The 19161-nt window shown below is 42.5% G+C and overlaps 1 protein-coding gene across 3 annotated transcripts in view; it reads left to right on the forward strand.

The window, feature by feature from the left end:
* LOC121033657 (collagen alpha-4(VI) chain-like) overlaps positions 1 to 19161 on the forward strand; it is a 124533-nt gene that overhangs the window by 20606 nt on the left and 84766 nt on the right. For all 3 annotated transcript variants that reach the window (XM_040480162.1, XM_040480163.1, XM_040480164.1), the window contains exons 4-9: positions 2675 to 3280; positions 7227 to 7856; positions 11959 to 12504; positions 12849 to 13403; positions 16742 to 17076; positions 18063 to 18141. In XM_040480162.1, coding sequence (XP_040336096.1) covers positions 2675 to 3280; positions 7227 to 7856; positions 11959 to 12504; positions 12849 to 13403; positions 16742 to 17076; positions 18063 to 18141 — 2751 coding nt within the window. The remainder of the gene's footprint in view (positions 1 to 2674; positions 3281 to 7226; positions 7857 to 11958; positions 12505 to 12848; positions 13404 to 16741; positions 17077 to 18062; positions 18142 to 19161) is intronic.

Genomic DNA, 19161 nt, shown 5'->3' on the forward strand with positions numbered 1-19161 from the left:
GATGGGCATAAACTTGCAGAAATCCTCTACAAATTAATTACTTAATTCTATCAGAAAGCAGAGACCTTTGAGCAGAGGAAGAGAAACTTGTTAGTGGTTTTCATCAAAATCCATAAGAGGATAGAGCCTTCATTCCTTATTCATTATTTTGGGATTTCTAGATAAGATAGGTAGATGAGAAGAAGTGCTAAAATTTTTCACCCATTTGATCCTGCTTGGGTACTATATAGTTTGTCAAACTTATTTACATTGCTCACCTGACAGACAGGTAGATACATAAGGCAATTCTTTGTTAGACACATAAGGGAGTGTATGCTATGTAGGGCAAATAGTATTTACTCTTATATAGATGTGTAAGGCAATTGGTATTGTTAGTTGCATTTTTCATGCGCGGCAACTGAGACCAAAGGTAACATAACTGGATGGCAGAGCTAGGATCTGATCTCAGGTTTGTTAGAGCAGATCCATCCCAATAGAACAAGGGTCAGAGATTGTGTTCCCCAGAAGCAGAGCCTGAGGCAAGGATTTGGCTATACATTATTTATTGTGGAAGAGCTCCCACAATTTATTGGTAAGGATGTGGGGGGTGCAGGATGGAGAGGCAGAGGAAAGAAAGGAAGGATGTGACTTCAGGTAAAAGTTCCACAGAGGGTAGTTTTGGTTTGATCCTACAGGAGAACTCAGGAACAAAAATTATGCTTCAGCTAGGCTTTCCTATACTGTAGGCAAGGCAGCCCCAGTAGCTGAAGAGAAGTCCTCCAAAAAGCAGTGTCCAGAAATGGGAAAAAGGAATTCGAAAGGACCTGGGCAGAGCACTAGTGATTGTACTACAGTGGATTATCTGACTTTATCCTCAAAACAACTCTGTGAAAGTGTGAGGGCTGGTATAAAGATTTCAGTGCTGCAGGGAAGAAAATTGAGTCTCAAAAAGGTGAGTGATAAATAGGGCACAGGGCTCCTAAGTGATGGAGCTATAATGAGATGTATCATGGAATACATGGGTATATTCCAGCTTTCTGACCTGTTGCTAGCAGCACACTTGTAGAGATGAAGTTTAATGCCATTGGGAAGAGGAAAGCCGCTTTCTCAGCATGCTGCTACATTCATAAAAGGGTTTTTCTTCTTAATGAGGTTCAAGAGATTGTCCAAATGGATTCTAAGACTGGAGGTATCAATAGAACAGGACAGAAGCCTCAGAAGATGATAGAGTCGAAGGAAGGAAAAGCTCAGGGAATGTTGTCACTTCTCTGAGCATTGTCATTTAGGGTGGCTGAGGGTCACGGAGTATAGTCTGGCTGGCACTGCTCTCCTTTCTGTACACCGTTCAGCTCCATTGGTTCTGAGCATTTTGAGTGAAGCCCCACAGACCCCCATGCTTTTTGTCCTCTTTCTTGCAGCTTGCAGAGAGGTAGTCCTGGCAGACATTGTCTTCCTAGTAGACATCTCAGCCAGCCTTGGACCCCAGAACTTCCAGAAAGTGAAGAACTTCCTTCACTCTGTTGTCTTGGGGCTTGGCATCAGCAGTGATCAGGTCCGAGTGGGACTTGCTCAGTATAATGACACCATCTACCCAGCCTTTCAGCTGAACCAGTACCCTCTGAAGAGTGTGGTCCTGGAATAGATCCAGAATCTTCCCTACCGTACAGGAGCAAACACAGGCAGTGCCCTGGAGTTTATCAGGATAGACTACTTCACTGAGGCAGCTGGCAGCCGGGCCAAGGACAGGGTTCCTCAGATAGTTATCCCGGTGACAGATGGGGAGTCAAATGATGAAGTCCAGGAGGCAGCCGACAAGTTAAAAGAATATGGAGTTCTTGTGTATGTGGTAGGGGTCAATGTGCAGGATGTTCAGGAACTGCAAAAAAAATAGCCAGTGAGCCATTTGAGAAGTTTCTCTTCGACACCGAAAACTTCAACACCCCGCAGGATTTCTCAGGAGGGATTCTTCAGACTCTGTGCTTGGCAGTGGAGGGTAAAGTAAAAGGTAAGCAGCTATGTCAAAATCCAATATTCTGACCAAGACACGTAATTACAGTATGATTCAGGACACACAGAGTGTAGTGAGAGGGCAGGAGAAGGAGTTGGCTGCCATCACTGTGGAACCTGGGAGGACTTCCCGGGTGAAGGAACATTGGAGCTGAGGGTTGAAGGATGAATGCTGTTCTCACAGCTAGAAAAGGACATCCTGCCATGTTGTTCAGAGGAAGTCTAGAAGACCCGTGTTTTTGATCCTGCCTTTGCCACTTTCTAGTTATGTGAGTGTCAACGTGCAGGTTTCACTTCTTCACTTTAGTGTTCTCCTCTGTACAGTGAAGATGACACTTGCCTACTAGGATGGTTGATGAGGATTAAATCAGGCAACGTATAAAAATTGCTAGCACAAAATAACTACTCTGGATGTGTCCATTTCCCTTGCCTCTTTCATTGGTGGAAGAACAGGTAAGAGGTACTTTCGTCTAAGAAAGCAGACAGCAAAGGAAGTGGAGTGTGAAAGGGAGAGAGCCTTGTGATAGTCTCACATGGAGGAGGTGGGAGTACCATACCTACCGTGTAACAAAAAGAGTGGACCTCTCCCTCTTATGTTCCCCAAGTCCTTGTGTCCAATTTTCATGCGATCTTGATTTGATTTACTTTCTCCTCTGTGTCTTTTCTTTCCTTCTCTCTTTAATTCCAGAATTCACCGAAGCTTATGCAGATGTGGTCTTTCTTGCCGACACCTCACAGAACACATCACAGGCGAGTTTCCAGTGGATGCGGAATTTCATGTCCAGAGTGGTTGGCCTGCTGGATGTTGGCAGGGACAAGTACCAGATTGGACTGGCTCAGTATGGCGGTCAAGATCACACTGAATTTTTGCTCAATACCTATCAGACCCAGGATGAGATGATTGCGCACATCCACGGACACTTTTTGCTCCGGGGTGGCTCTAGGAGGACAGGCAAAGCTCTGCGATACCTTCATCGGACCTTCTTCCAGGAGGCAGCAGGAAGCCGGTTTCTCCAGGGTGTTCCCCAATATGCAGTGGTTATGACCTCAGGCAAATCTGAAGATGAGGTCTGGGAGGCCGCACAGACTTTGAGGGAGAAAGGCGTGAAAGTCATGTCTGTGGGTGTACAGGACTTTGTCCAGAGAGAACTGGAGGGGATGGCAACCCCACCCCTTGTATTTGAGATGCAAGGACAAGATGGAGTCAGACAGATTATGCAGGATGTGAGTGTGGTGATCCAAGGGACTGGGAAGACTGAGTTTGGGATTGAGTCCGAGAAGGAGGCTGTAGTAGGTAAGGTTTGGTCCCTATGTGTGTGAGCCACCAAGAGGTCTCAGATACTCTGGAGAAAGAACAGAGAAGGGGGCATTCTGGATTCAGTACTGGGATTCAACATCAGTGAATGGGGAAGAGGAGGAGGAATGGGGTTCCCTCAGGCACACACCTTATATTCATTAACTGTGGTCACAATGACGCCACTTAAGAAGCCATCCAGAAAAAAGAATCATTTATTTTCTCAGATCTGCTGGGGATCATCTAATCTTTGTTGGGCTCAACTGAATGGCTTTGCTGATCTTGCCTGGGCTTATTCACGGATCTGAGATTTGTCTGAGGGTTGGTTGATCTACATTTGGCTTCTCTCCATAGCTCTCATCTTCCTCCTGGGATTATTAGGCTAGTCTGGGCATATTCTTCCCGTGGTAATTACACAGGTGCAAGAGAGAAAACTCAACTACATAAGCACTTTTAAGACCTCTGAATCATCATCTGCTGATATCCCATTGGCCAAAGCAAGTCATGTAGTTATGTCATCATCAATGGAGTAAGGAAGTATATTCCTCCCATGGAAGTGAGGTGTAGGCAGTGAATATTTCTGCACAATAATTCAAGTTACCCTATGCCTTTTTCAGGAGAAAGGAGCATTCAGGCTTATCCCCAGAGATTAAACAAAGTCTGTCCTTAAATTGGTGTTCAAGATGTTCAAGGGAGGTGCTATTGACATTCTGAGTGCTAGTGACATTCATAGTGTAGGATTGTACTGTGCATTGTGAGAGGCCTAACATTCCTGGTTCCTGCCAGTAGCATCCCCAGATCTTATGACAATTCGAAACACCACCGTATATTTCAAAATGTCCCCTGGGGATGAGAACCATGGAGACTTAGCTCCTGTTAAGTCCTTTTATACATTCTAATCACTAGCCAAGCTGAACTACTCAGCCTTTACTGTATACTTGTCATACTTTCCCACCACTGTCTCTGCCCTTGAATACACTGTACTACCAGCCTAGAAGGCCCACAGGCAAAACTTTATCCTTCAGTAGCTATGTTATTTTCTTGGTGGAGCTTCTAGTTGATCCTCACAACAGATGTGATAAATCCCTTTTTTCTCTGAACTATCATAGCTCTGCCCAGACCTCTCAACATGTAGAGCTTGAGGGTCCTTGGAATTTTATAGGCGGAAGAGACAAACACATGTGAGACAACATGAGGAAAATCTAAGTAGAGGTAATAAAGAACTAAGAAGCACCTTCCAGACAATACACTAAGTAGAAGTAGAAAGGAGGATATAATGGAGAATCTGACCTGAGAGGAATTGTGTTGGTTCCTCAATAATAAGTATGATTTTAATATATGGGGAGAAGGGAGGAGTCTACTCTTGGTAAGGGGAAGAGTAGGGGTGTGGAAATGTGAATGGGCTGGATAAATGGGGAAGAGAGTGGAAAAATGGAACAAATGGGAGGAAGGGGGAAGGTTTAGAAGTAGTGAGAGATAAGATTGGATGAGGTAGGATGGACCCCAAGGGTCCCAATGGTACTGGTAAGTAACTGTAGGCTTTTAAGCAGGAAAAATGACATGACCAAAGTGGTCTTTAAAGAAGTATTCAGGGGCCAGGCTGCATTCCACAGGACACCTCAAACTCAGAAGGACTTTAAGGCTGAGCTGTCCCCTAGCCACATAGGATGGCTGGGTCTAGCCCTGTGGTGCCTCTGATAATGAGAACAACTTGAAAGGAGAATACAGTTGACCCTCGAACAACTCAGGGGTTAGGGGCACTTACCCCAGCCCCCATATTTGAAAATCTCCATATAAATTTTGATGCCCCCAAAACTTAACTATTTATAGCCCTCCGTTGACAGAAACCTTATGGATAGCCTAAACAGTGGATTAACATGTTTTTGTGTGTTACATGTATCATATATTGTATTCTTACAATAAAGTAAGCTAGAGAAAAGAAAATGTTATTAAGAAAATTATAAGGATGAGAAAGTACATTTACAGTACTGAAAAAAAAATCTGCACACAGGCAGGCTGGGCCAGGGGCTGCACAGGGTAGGTGTGGCACAGCCTGGTGATTTCGGGTTGGTAAGGGCAGCTGCCAGGTGGGCCCATGGGTGGTGGCATACATATAGCCTTGAGGTTCAGTACATCTGCCCCATCTGCCTGGAGGTGTAGCGCCAGCCTGTGTCCATGGGTAGCTGTGGCCACACATGAGTGCACCGGCCTCTGCAAGATGCAGGGGCAAGGGCATCACATGGAAAGAGGTCTGCCTGGGAGCTCGGTGAGCAGAGAACGGAGGGAAAGGGTGCGGGTACACCAGGGGCTCAGGGGTCCCCACACGGTGCCATCCCTGCCATCTGGGTGTTTTCCTCTGCTTCAGCCCAGCCTCCTGCCCCAGCCCTGGCACTTTACCTGACCATCTCATGGACATGCAGGGCAACCTGTGGCCCTGCCCAGTTCTGGGGCCCCAGGGGGCTGCCGACAGCCTCAGCAGGCCTCCCTGGTGCTCAGTGGGCAGCGGGCGCCTTTGGTTGTGTCTGTGGAGATTTGGGTGACCTGCATCTTTTGGGGTCAACTCTTAAAAACAAAACCCACGTGTGTAAGAGGACCAGCACAGGTCAAACCCATGTTGATCAAGGGTCAGCTATAATACTAGTAGGTATAACTTTGTACTAGCAGGTGAAGGAAAGGAGAAGTCAAAGGTGCCTGGAGTTTCTAAAGAAAGTGTTTTAGGCTTGGCAAAATTTTTGGTTCCTTATAAAAAGGGGGGAAATTACAGGACATCACGAGGCCACAGGTAAGTCACAAGGTTACTCTTTGGCTTCTCTAAACTTTGTGTCACAGTGCCCAGCTGTCTATAGCCTGGCTTCAGCCTTCTGCATGTGTGGCTTTGCTCTGTGCTAGGCAGGCTTCTGTCTTCACGTGTCAAAGCAGATCTGGACCTTTTTGGTGTGTGGACACAGTGGATTTCTGTTAGGAACTGCCTTAAATTGGATGGGAGGAGTCTGCATTCCTCTTGGAAGGGAGTTTATGCAGTTACAGCTCCATTCTCCCATTTGAGGAACATTCAAGAGAAGGCTCTTTTATAGCAAAGTGAAAAAGTTTGCCCAGGTTTTGGACAAAGATTTTTCATAGGAACTTGCAACATTTCATGTTGTCTCTGTTGAAATGACATGAGATCTTTCAGAGAAAGGGGCACAAGTTAATAGTCACAATTTCTTATTTTCTTCTGTACCAAGAGGAAAAACTATTAAATCAAGGAGGTTTTAGGTCTATAATAGAGAATTTGACCCAGTGTTTCCTGAAACTAGAAAAATGAACAAAAAAACTAGTCAAGCAAGACTCAGATGCTTTTAATGAACTTTGATGAATTGAAAAATGATCTTAAAGCACTTTCTTGTGGATATTCATATATTTACATATTTTGCAAGTAATGTGAATACTCCTTCCAGTGAAAAATTTTGCAATAAGTATGAAACCTGTGATGTTCTTTGACTGTCATGCCAAATAGTGGTCATAAATAAAGGCTTCTACTAAATTCTAAAATTCATTAGTATAAGTTAGTATAACATATTTATTAGAATTTTTGATCCTAAATATGTTATTACAGAACTTAAAAATGTAGCATACTACAACATAAGAATATAGCAAAAATCGGTGACTCAGTTGGTTAAGTGTTGGACTCTTGATTTCAGCTCAGGTCATGCACTAGGGATTCATAAAATTGAGCCCAATGTCGGGCTCTGCACTGACAGCATGGGGCCTGCTTGGGATTCTCTCTCTCCCTCTTTCTCTGCCCCTCCCTCACCTGCACACGTATGCGTTCTCTCTCTCTCTCTCTCTCAAAAAATAAAAATTAAAATAATTTAAAATATGGCAAAAATGTAGCATGATGCAAAAATGAGTATCATCTTTTACTCTGTTCTCATCCTAAAACCCTTCTTTCTGTTTTTGTTTACAGTATGTCCCACTGCTGTCCCAGCTGATTTAGTCTTCCTCATTGAGGAATTCAGCAAGGACAGGCAGTCAAATTTCCAACAAGTTGTCAACTTCTTAAAGACCACTGTCCGCTCTCTACGCGTTCATCCTGATGTTGTGAGAATTGGCTTGGTATTTTACAGTGAGAAGCCACGACTTGAGTTTTCCCTGGATGCATTTCAGAACCAAGCCAAAATCTTGGAGCATTTGGACAAATTAACCTACCGGAGAAGAAGTGGAGGGACCAAAACTGGTGCTGCTTTGGATTTCCTAAGGAACGAGGTTTTCATTGAGGAGAAGGGTAGCCGGTCGAAGCAGGGTGTGCAGCAGATGGCTGTGGTCATCACAGAAGGCTTCTCCCAAGACCATGTGTCTGTTCCAGCTTCTCTCCTCCGCAGGGCAGGGGTTACCATCTATGTGGTGGGCACCCAGCTTGCCTCAAACAGAAAGGACCTGGAGATGATGGCATCATATCCTCCTTGGAAGCATGTCATCTCGCTGGAATCCTTTCTGCAACTCTCTGTTGTGGGGAGCAAGATTAAGAATCAGCTCTGCCCTGAGATTGTGGACAACAGTGTTTCCATTTCTGGGATTGGCCGTGCCCTGAAAGAAGGTAGGAGGACCTTCTCAAAATCTGATCTTTTTTTTTTTTTTTTTTAATCTTTACTCTGTTTGTTCCATATACCCACATCCTCCACTCCTCATCCAAGGAAGGATTTCAGGGTCAGTTTATTAAAAAACAGGAACACAAAACTTACAAAGTATTTATTGTGTTTTGATTCCAAAAGAATATAAAGAGTGAACATGCCTCACTCTACCTTTCTTGGCTCTCATCCCTTTTATCAGTTTGATGAAGATCTATGTATATTTACAGTAGAGGCCTTAGGGATCTAGGTATGGATTTACTAAATCTTAAGCTACTTGAAGTGGAAAATTATTTCTAAAAAGACACCAACATTCCTGATATTGAAAGATTTTAACTTTAAATGAACGTTAATTTGCCAATCTTTTGTGGAGGACCGAGGCTTCTTTGCATCTGAGCCCAGCTGATTGGAGTTCTGTATATTTTCTTCATCAATCATCCAATGGTATCTATAATTTCCAGTTTCAGTTTCTTTAAAGTGGGATAAAAACTTAGTTGCTTTTGAAACAGCTGAGTATAGAAATCCCTATTTTTACGATCTCAAAAATTCAATTTTTGTAGTGCTATCTTGTACGTCAACAATTTCCTTTAAAACAATTTACTTTCATTGGGTCTTTTCTAAGCAGTTAACCTGGTTTTCATAGACGTAATAAACCTCTTTTATTCACGCTCCTGTCCTATTGATCTGCACGATATTTGATTTGTTGTGTACTTATAGTAACAAAACTTCCATAAATAGGCTGAGAACAAACTCAAGTTGTTCTTGGTAGGCTTATTCTTTGTTGGCCTTACAAATAAAAGAGTCAGTTATTTTACCAGGAAAAATGGGTTTATTTGGGAATAGCAGAGAACTGCAACGAGGGACAGCAAGGCACAGTAACAGTGGGTGAGTCCAACAAACAAAGGAGAAGAATGTTATTTTATTGAGAAGAAGGGAGAAATCAAGAGGGATTGTTCTGAACAAAAGCCCATTGGAAAAATGCAAGAGTTCAAAATGATGGCAGTTTCTCATTGGCTGAGTTGCTGGGGTAGTTGGTTTTTTGTAGGAGATGCATTATTCATATTTTTCCTGTTGGGGCTGTAATTGATTCTTTCCTACTGAGGATTCTTCTGTTGAGGTCTGTAATGGACAAGTGGTAGGGTGTGAGAGCTCCCCTTTCTACTTTCCTGTGTCCATTTTAGAGAGGTTTCCCTTTATTAATGTTCACATCTTCCACTGAGTGAAGCAGAACTGTTTAATGTTGCCCTTGGGGGCTTCTAAGGGGAGGGAACTCAGTGTATTGTGTGGGCATCACTCATGTGTTATAGAGGGAAGGGAGAAAGTCAATTATCTGGTGAGCTGCTTCAGAGGAAGTTGGTTAGGAGAGCTCCTACTGCATATGCAGTTTGAAAAGCACACCCGAGAAAACAGAGCAGTTAAGTATATGCACCATGGAGTCAAACTGCCTGAGCTTTTTGTTAAATATTTTTTTTTTTAGAGAGTGAGAGAGCAAGTGGGGGTGGACAGAGAGAGAAAATCTTAAATAGGCCCCACACTCGACCTGGGGCTTGACCTGGGACTCGGCGCAGGGCTCAATCCCATGACCCTGGGATCATGACCTGAGCCAAATTCAAGGGTCTGATGCTTAACCGACTGAGCCATCCAGGCACCCCACAAACTGCCTGAATTTTAAATCCCTAATGTTCCACTTACTGGTTATTACAAGTATCTTTGTGTCTGTCTGTCTATTTGTCTATTTTTGTCCACCCATGCTAATATTTCTAAGATTCAGATCAGAATAATAGAAGTTGACTACTTAAAATGTAAATAATTAACTTAAAAATTTAAGGCTGTGATTATATCATCAGGGGAGAAGCACTGAGTCTTTTTTGAAAAATAATCATTAAATAATTTTGTAGTTTCTTGATTACTTGTGCTGAAGTCTAGAGATTTAAAATATCTAAGTAAATTCCCATCTTTCGCTTTGGCCTGTATCTTTACTCCCTTTCTCTGTTCTGGGAATGAGAAACAAAATCATTAAATATGAATTTCCTTTCCTTGTGCACCCTTCCCTACAATCTGTAGGGGACAGGGAGAGAAGCTCCTTTTCTCTTCTACTTCATAGACAGTATAAGGGCTGAGAGTTGATTTCATTCCCAGACTGCACAGCAGCTAACATGAAACCCGGAATCAGGAAAATCAGCCCAAAGTCTACAGTGGTTAGAGGCAAATGGAAGTTTGGGAAGTTTTACCAGAAATCTGTCCTGGGTGATCACAAGATCATATTATCTATCATTTATTGGTCATCAGCTATGTGTCAGATACTCTGCTAAGGACTTTATGTATGTAATAGATATGGATGCATAGCAGCATCCAGACTGTAAAAATTATTCTGCCTGCCTTCCTGCCTCAAATTTCCATCTGCCAAGACTGGCATGAATGTGTAGTGCCAGACAGTCTTCAGGGCTCTGGGATACCTTTGGACACTGCCAAGGCCCTGGGCTACAGTGGAGTGTCTTTGGAGCATTGCTGCATGGGACTGGCTCCAGAGATGCCCCTTCCTGCCCCATGGTCTTTTTCTCAGACTCAGGCCAGCCACATACCTATTACCAGTGGTTGCTGACTTCCAGCAAGATCTGAATTTCTGCCTTCTTTTTCTATAACTTCCCCTCGATTTGCCAAGCATTCAAAAAACACTTTACCAGAGAGGTGGATAACTATCTCCACACCTTTCCAGTGCTTCCCCTGCTGGGGTAGGATTTCCAGGTACAATATGGGATGCCCAGTTACATTTGAATCTAATTCAGATAAATAATAATACTTATTTTTAAAAGTATAAGTATATACTCCATATTGGGTCAACCAAGGTCCTCTCAAATGAAGGCCTGAGCAAGGAAGCTCATCTCCAGCCTCAGACCGCTTCCCTTTCAGCCAAGAAACATGAAAAGGCTCTTGATTCTTCCCTGAAACAAAGCGTTCTAGAGATGCATGACACACGGCTGGCCCACCTTTTATGAGAGGTGCAAGGAGAAAATTATGTTTCATTCTTTTTTTAAAAGTCTATGAATTTATTTTGAGAGGTGGGGGAGAGAGGAGTGGGGAAGAGGCAGAGAGAGAGGGAGAGAGAGAATCCCAGGCAGGCTCTGCACCATCATCATGGAGCCTGATATGGGGCTTGATCCCAGAAACCATGAGATCATGACCTGAGCAAAAATCAAGAGTCAGACGCTCAACTGACTGAGCCACCCAGGCACCCCTTTTTGATTCTTTCTGAGGAATCTGCTATGTGATAATGAGTGATCTTAACCATTGCTTTAAAAAATCAGTTCTGCTGTTTTTCTATGATCTTATTTTATCCTTACTATAATCTTACTGAGGAAGTGTTAAGATCATCATTTGACGATTAGGAAATTGAGATGCAAAGGGGCAAGCCTGATACTAAGTGGTTGAGAAAGGATCTGATTGTGGAGCCATTTTGCCCTTTGGAGTCTAAGCCTTAATACAAAGTGATTCATTTAAGTAAAGCTCATTTAAAACAAAGTTTTATATTAGCTTAAATTAATAAAGCTTCAGCAAGTGTACTCTTTTGCCCTTATTTTAAAAGTCTGACTTGCATGGGAAACAGGGATATTGGATACTGAGACAATTCCTAGCTTCAAATATGTCCTGATATTTTACTTTAGCTTGTCTTCAACTTCCCCATTTGAGAAAGGTCAAGTACTGTTACTTCAGATCTTAAGTGGGGTTCACCAGAAATAGACTCTGAGACAAGGATATGTATGCAAGTGATTTATCGGGGAAGTGCCCCCAGGGGATACTGGTAGGGGAGTGGAGATTTGAGAAAAGAAGGGAAGGCAGCCAACAGAGGCTGAATTGGTGAGCACATAATTGCTGTTGGCAGCTGGGGCTCAGTTCTGTTGGGGACTCAGGCAAACCGTGTAGAGCTCACCTCAGAGTTGTCCCACCCAAGGGGATGGGAGCTGGGTGTTTATCTACCAGCCCCTGTCAGTTGTTGGTTCGTGGCTTCTTTGAAACTCATTCCCAGGCACTGTGGTCTGTTCTAACGGGTTCCTCCTTCTTCTTATTGCCTAGACTGTGTGCACATCGAGAAGGCTGACATCTACTTCCTTGTCGATGGGTCTAGCAACATCAAGCACAATGATTTTCTTGAAATGAAGGTGTTCATGAATGAGGTGATAAAGATGTTCCGTATTGGGCCTGACGGAGTACGGTTTGGAGTCGTTCAATACTCAGATAGAATTAATAGTCAATTTATCCTCAGCCAGTATTCCAGTGTGGCAGAGCTGAAGGTAGCCATTGATGGCATCCAACAGAGGGGAGGTGGCACCATGACCGGTCTGGCCTTGGGCAGCATGGCTCAGGTCTTTGTGAACACTGCTCGCAGCAATGTGCCTTGGTATCTCATAGTCATCACTGGTGGTAAATCTGAGGACCCGGTGGCTGAGCCTGCAGACGCATTGAGGGCAGAGGGAGTCATCATTTATGCTATTGGAATCAAAAACGCTAATGATAATGAACTCAAGGAGATAGCTAAAGACAAGATGTTTTTTGCAGCTGAGTTTGATTCCTTGAAGGCCATTCAACAAGACGTGGTACAGGACATCTGCTCCTCAGAGTGTAAGAATTTTTTCCCTTAGTCTCTCTTTCCTGCCAAGTATATGCATACAATCTATTTGAATAGGCTTCATTCTCAAAGTGTGGACTCACTGGTCCAAAAGTGAATATTGGACACAGAGTGACCGTGACCTGGAATGAAGCAAGTTGGTTAAATTTTATCTTTATCATACAGCTGTATCTCATTTGTGCTGGGTCACAGAAAATTTATTTCATTGACTTCCTCTCCCACCCCCTTTAAAAATGTTTTCATGCTGTGTCTATGCCACCCCAGACTGTCCTGGGGATTTATAATTCATTAGTTTCAGGCTCTGAGTGAATGTTCTGTTCTCCTTTTTTTCCCCCAGCCTGTAAGAATAGGCAAGCTGATATTATCTTCCTGATAGATGGTTCAGAATCCATCTCTGCAATAAACTTTGAAAAGATGAAAGGATTCATGAAGAGGATGGTGAACCATGCTAATATTGGTGCTGATGAAATTCAGATTGGCCTTTTGCAGTTCAGCTCAACCCCCCAGGAAGAATTCAGGCTCAACCAATACTCCTCAAAGGTGGACATCCACAGAGCCATCTCAGATGTTCAGCAAATGAATCATGGCACCTACACTGGGAAAGCCCTGACTTTCACTCTGCCTTTTTTTGACAGTCCAAGAGGAGGGAGACCCAGTGTTCATCAGTATTTGATTGTGATCACCGATGGGGTTGCCCAGGATAATGTAGCCATACCAGCCAAGGCTCTCAGGGACAGGAACATCATTATTTTTGCCATTGGGGTGGGAGCAGCCAAAAGTGCTCAGCTTTTGGAGATTACTAATGACCCACAAAAAGTATACTATGAGGAGAATTTTGAGTCCCTGCAGAACCTGGAGAAGAAAATTCTTCTTAAGGTCTGCATTCCACAAGGTAAGTGACAGACGGTTTGTTATTTGATCCAAGAGCCCATTGTAAGTGTCAGGGACACTGTTGTCTCTCTTAATAAAATGAAACAAGTCCTTCTAACTGGAGGAGGGAGGGAGGGTCACCCTGAGGAGAGGACAGCTGGCCTGAACTCTGAATGCTGTGGTTCATTTTCACCAGGGTTTTTTTTTTTTTTTAGTCATTCTCAAGGCTGTCACCATTCTGGACTCCAGTGGCCCGAACCTTCCCAGGACTCTGTAGAAAGTCCTTACAATTCTTCAGTGTATTCCTTGTAGATAGAAGAACTAGAATGGAATATGTAAACACAACTTAATGAAGATTTGGGCATACCAAAAAGGAAATCGAAGCAGAGAGTAATATCAGTTACATGGGTGCTCTTACGAAATAAAACACATTGTTTTTTTCTATGTGGCTTTGAAGAGAGTTCTCTCTGCTTTGTTGACAAAGCTCCTCCTCCCAACAGTTTGGGTCTATGCTGGTCCCCAAACTTGCCTTTCAGTGGGAGATTGACCCAGAGAATATCTTCATGGACAGTGCTCCCTCCTACCCACAGGGAGTGAGATTCTCCAACACAATCACATTGTAGTCAGAATGGCCAAGCTGTAGATGGTCCTTTTGTGTGTGTGTGTGTGTATGTGTGCTAGGGGCTATTCTGAGGGCTTCCATGTATAAAAACATTTAATCTTCACATAACCCTATTAAGTAAATACCATTTTACAGTTGAGGAAACGAAAACACAGCAAAATCAGGTTATTTGGCCTGAGTAAATGGCACAGCTGAGATTTAAACTTGAGGCAGTCTGGTTCTAGAGTCCGTGTACTGGATATTGTTCTAGAGTGTTTTGGTATAGTGTGGTAGAGCAAAAGAGGGCCTCTCAACCTTGAATATGCATTCAAATCACCTGGAGATCTTGTTGAACTCTAGATTCTGATTCAGTAGGTGAGGGTGGGATTCTGCGTTTCTAACAAGCTCCCAGGTGATGTTGATCCAGTTGGTCCTCAAATTACACCTTGAATAGGAGAGTAGTCTAGTACAGTCTAGTAGAGTGTGTAGTATAGTACAGTACAGCATAGTATGGTATTGTAGGGCATAATGAAGGATAATATAGTATAGAAGAGTATAATATAGTATGATATAGAATACCATAGAATGGCATACAATGGTATAATATGGCATAGTAATGCATAGTATAGTATAATAAAGCAAAGTATAATATTAAATCATATAAAGGAGTATATGATGAAACCCCTAAAGCCCAACATTCCTACATCAACTCCATGGGAAGCAGATACTTTTATCATACATAATTCCCAGGTGAGAAATGCAGATGGGAAATAATGGAGGCAGGGTTTGAACTTCCCAGAGATTTGGTGTTGAAAGCTGGACCCAACTTTCTAGAGCATTCAATTAATATTTTTGTTCATACCGTGTAAAGGATATCACTTTGTTGTGTCCTTGTGAATTCAGAAATCCATTGAAAAGAGTGGATGTGTAAAATTATTTTCTAAAAAGCGTGGGTTGTGGGATGTCTTGTATTAAGCAGTTTGGATTTTTCAGGAGTCAAAGTCCTATTTTTGTTTGTTGTTTGGGTTGTTATACACACACACACACACACACACACACACACACACACACACCCCTGGGTATTATCCTGGGCAGGAGAAGAAATACAGGATTCCTGCTTCTCTTTTTAGACTATTTTATAGCATATAGTAAACTAGCATTTACATTCATCTTCAGCTTTGTCTTCTGACTTTTTTGATAGAAGTAGCTGGATACCTCCATAATGACTGGAATCTAATTAATTCCAGAATTCCAGAATCATAAAACTGAATCATAAAGACATTAGAGATTACCTGGCAAGGTTCAACCCTCTACATTAATAGGGAAAGAAAATGCTTGCATATTCTTGCATTACATAAAGCCAGCTGGAAATGTTCCTGGGAAAAAATGTAAATTAGAAATGTTGGAATAATACACCATACTGCAAAAAGGAAATTTCTGTTTTTCTGAAATTGGATCCAATGTAGAAATGGGATTTACATCTGTGGAAATCCCTTTTGGTGAATTTCAATTAGAGATTTAAAAGTCAAAACAAAACCAAGATATTTTATATGAAAGGAGGGGAGAAAGGCATTTTGTGTCTTGGCACTTCTGGAAACATCTGGCCAGCTAGCATGGATGTATATTATTTAGGGATGGAAAACTCATGGCTCAGCCCTGGATCTCAGATCCCTGAGATATTGTTTATGACCATTTTCACTGGTAAAGGGTTCAGCATTTATTTATTTTCCTCAAATTTCCTCCTAAAATCTGCAGTTTTGTTTTTACAACTTCTGAGCCAAATACTCTAATGTGCACTGGACTAAGGAGAAAATATCCACGTGTCTTGGCTTGTCCTGGACAAATTGCAAGTTATGCTTGTTGTCTAAAAGTAGTTAATGGTAGTGGCCCTTTTATTATTGGTAAGTTACATTTTAAGTTATTTGTCCGCATTCTAACCCAGGTGCATCTATGACCAACTTTTGCCTCATTGGAATTCTGTGCATGGTTTTATTATTTACCTGTGAGTGAGTGGGTATAGCCTGAAGGATCACTGGGTTTTCAAATTTTTAGCTCTCTTCCAGAAGAGCTTAACAATTTTTAGGTACAAGAAACAGAAGATTGGGAGTGATTGTCAGTTTTGATCTCTTCTAATATGCTTCCCTGAAATAAAGGATACATGTGAGTGGTGAATGAGGGAAAAAACTTTGAGGGGAGAAGGAAATAGTACAGCTTTGTGCTGGAAGAAGACTCAAGGCTCATTCATATTCCCTTCTTCATTCATTTGTCAAACATTTAATAAGCATCTGTCTGTATCAGGCATTGGGGAAGTTAGATGTCATAGTTTTTACTATGAAGAAAACTTTGTTTAGTGGGAGAGAAGGTCAAGTAATATAACGGTGGACATGCAGGGGTATTTAATAAGTCAACTTGAGTACCTGGAGACATGAGTCAGAGCTTTAGGGAAGGGGATCACTTGAACTACAACTTGAAGGACATGTATGGGTTAACCAGATTGGGGTTGAGGAGATGAGAAAGGACACTTCAGGTAAAGGGAATAGCAACTGCAGAGGAACAGAGCTATGAAACACTATATATTGTATCAGTTAGCTTTGCTGTGTAACAAACCACTCCCCAAATCAAACAATCCCTACCATTATTTAGCTTATATTCTGTGGGTTGTCTGCAGGTTCTTCTTTCAGGGTTGGCTGATATATTCTGGGCCCGGTCATGCATCCAGAGATGACTATTTTGATTTTTTTTCTCCTCCACTTTCAAAGGATGCAACATAGATTTGTCCGTAGGAATTGATATTTCCAGTCCCATTAAGCAAGATCAGCAGAAGCTTCAAGGGTTACTGCCAGAGCTGATGCAACAGATGGCCCAGCTTTCCAACATCAGCTGTAGGGCTCCTGGTCGCCCCAACGTGATGTTCCGCTACTTGGTCCCTGCCTCAAATGGCCAGCTTATTTTTGACTCCGGCTTTAAAAATTATAGTGATAAGATTATTCAGACGTTCTTAATTCATCAGGCTGCCAAGAGGAACTATATGGATGTGGATTTTTTGCAGTCCTTGGGAGATAATGCTATCCAGCTCTCTTCTGCTACAGTGAAGGTAATAAAGGCTGAGTGTCCATAATATGGAGCCAATTGCCAGGGTGGGAGGGATTGGGCTTTTGTGACTGAGGCCAATAAGTTGTCCTTCACCGGAGATTCTACGTAGAGAAAAACCATAGTCTTATTCAGTAAAGACCAACGAGGGATATGTTTTCATTCAATCAACAAATACTCGCTAAGCCCAAGAAGCTCTGTGCTAAATAATGCCAGTAGGGATAAAAGGATAAATCCCTGCCCTCAAGTTGCTCACAGTTTAGTGATCCAGATTCTTCCATGATGCAAATTCACTCCAAAGACAACTTGGAAGATATTAGCTCATTATGGTCACTCATTGTCATGTAGAGTAGAGCCCATTATTTTCCAGTCGGCACTTTGAACTGTCTTTAGTAACTCACTAAGGGCTTGTTGGTTGTTTTCCCTTCCTGGTGCCCAAGAACTATACACCTGCTAAAGCCTGTAGAGATGAAAAGAACTTACGTGATGTTTATTTGGAAATGACAGCCCCAAACTTTGAAAGTTACATTTGGTTTTTCCTTCAATCATGCAGCCAGTGGATTTATTTCTTAAATATGTAATTCACTTTTAAATTAAAATTTTCTGTGAGTAAAGGTAACCCATTTTAATTATTAAAAACGCATTAAAATTTTGGTATTTTTTTGTGTCAGTAAAGATGGATATTGCAAGACATTTTTGGAGGTATTTTAAGTGAACAAGTTAAGCTGGTTCCAATTCTCCTTTTGGTGGGGGGTCTTGAGATTGAAGTAAAAACGAATGTGTAATAAAGTAACGAATAAAGGAAGGGGTGAAACAAAACAGGGTGAAAGGCTGGATACAACCAGAAAAGCTAAGTTTATCTTTGCATTTTTATAAAATGTGCAACACTCAGTATCCATTTTCTCCCTCTTCTTTCTTCCCTTTCCCCTCTCCCCTTCCTTTCACTCCATCCCTGCTCCCCACTACCCTCCTTTCTCTCATAAACAACAGGTCCTTTTAGTGTTTACAGATGGACTGGATGATGACCTCCAGAGACTGAAGGAAACCTCTGAGCTCCTCCGCAGCAAAGGTGGGTGCATGTGGTTACCCTGGGTGGGTGGTTCCTCCCACAGGAACTGAGATACGCGTTGAGATTTCCAGATGGCACTGGATTCCGTTAAGCCATCCATAGACTAACCATAGAGTGGTTGGCGCTCAGTGCCCACAAGGGTGATGCTTTGTATGAATTAGGGGCTGTTCAGGGCTGAGAGAACCCAGGATCCCATAACCCTGACAACGATCAAGGGTCTCTCTGACTGAGACAGGATTGGCCAATTATCAGCCTGGCATCTGCTTTTGAAGGTTGAATGTGCAACTTCATGATAATTGAGTGCTGTTTGAGTTTTCTTAACAAGGGTCTCTTTTTCCTAAACTCTGGAATCACCCTAGAGCTGGGCTTAGTTTTTTCTACTGCCCGCCCTTCCTCCTCTGCTCACCAATTCTTCCTCTTTGACCATCCCCAAGGGCTGCTACTAGTCTGTACAGCATCTTTGTGAAATTAAAAAAAGATGCCAATGCTGCTGGTGTATGCGACCCTGTGCCTGGGCGCCTGGCTTAATGAATGGTGTGCTGGCTGGATTTCAGTGCCCACCAGCTCCCTCAGCTGGGTGTGCTTGGGCAATAACACCTGTGTGGCTGTGCGCGATTGCTGTTCTATCCCCATTTGGTGCCACTCAAAAGCTCTAAAGCAAACTCAAGATGAACCACCAGCAACTCATGCTCCGTCTACCTTTCTCCCTCCTCGGTAGAGTATGTTCAGTGTATTTCTCTTGAGATGATGCTTTCCATTGGTCGACACTATGCTGGAATATTTTCTGTGATAACTTGCTTCCAACTAAATTTACCACATAGGAAGTTTTAAAAGTAAATTTTCTGGAAGAGAATTTGAAATCTTGGACGAAAGACAGCGAACTTTGCCCACATGCTAGATCAGCATTCCATTTCTAGAAATTTTAAGGAATGATTAAGACTGTGCATACAACTTAAAAAAAATTTTTTTTAACGTTTGCTTATTATTGAGAGACAGAGCATGAGTATGGGAGAAGCAGAG

The sequence above is a fragment of the Herpailurus yagouaroundi genome, unplaced genomic scaffold (genome assembly GCF_014898765.1).
Source record: "Herpailurus yagouaroundi ecotype Mexico unplaced genomic scaffold, PumYag 159, whole genome shotgun sequence".
NCBI lineage: Eukaryota > Metazoa > Chordata > Mammalia > Carnivora > Felidae > Herpailurus > Herpailurus yagouaroundi.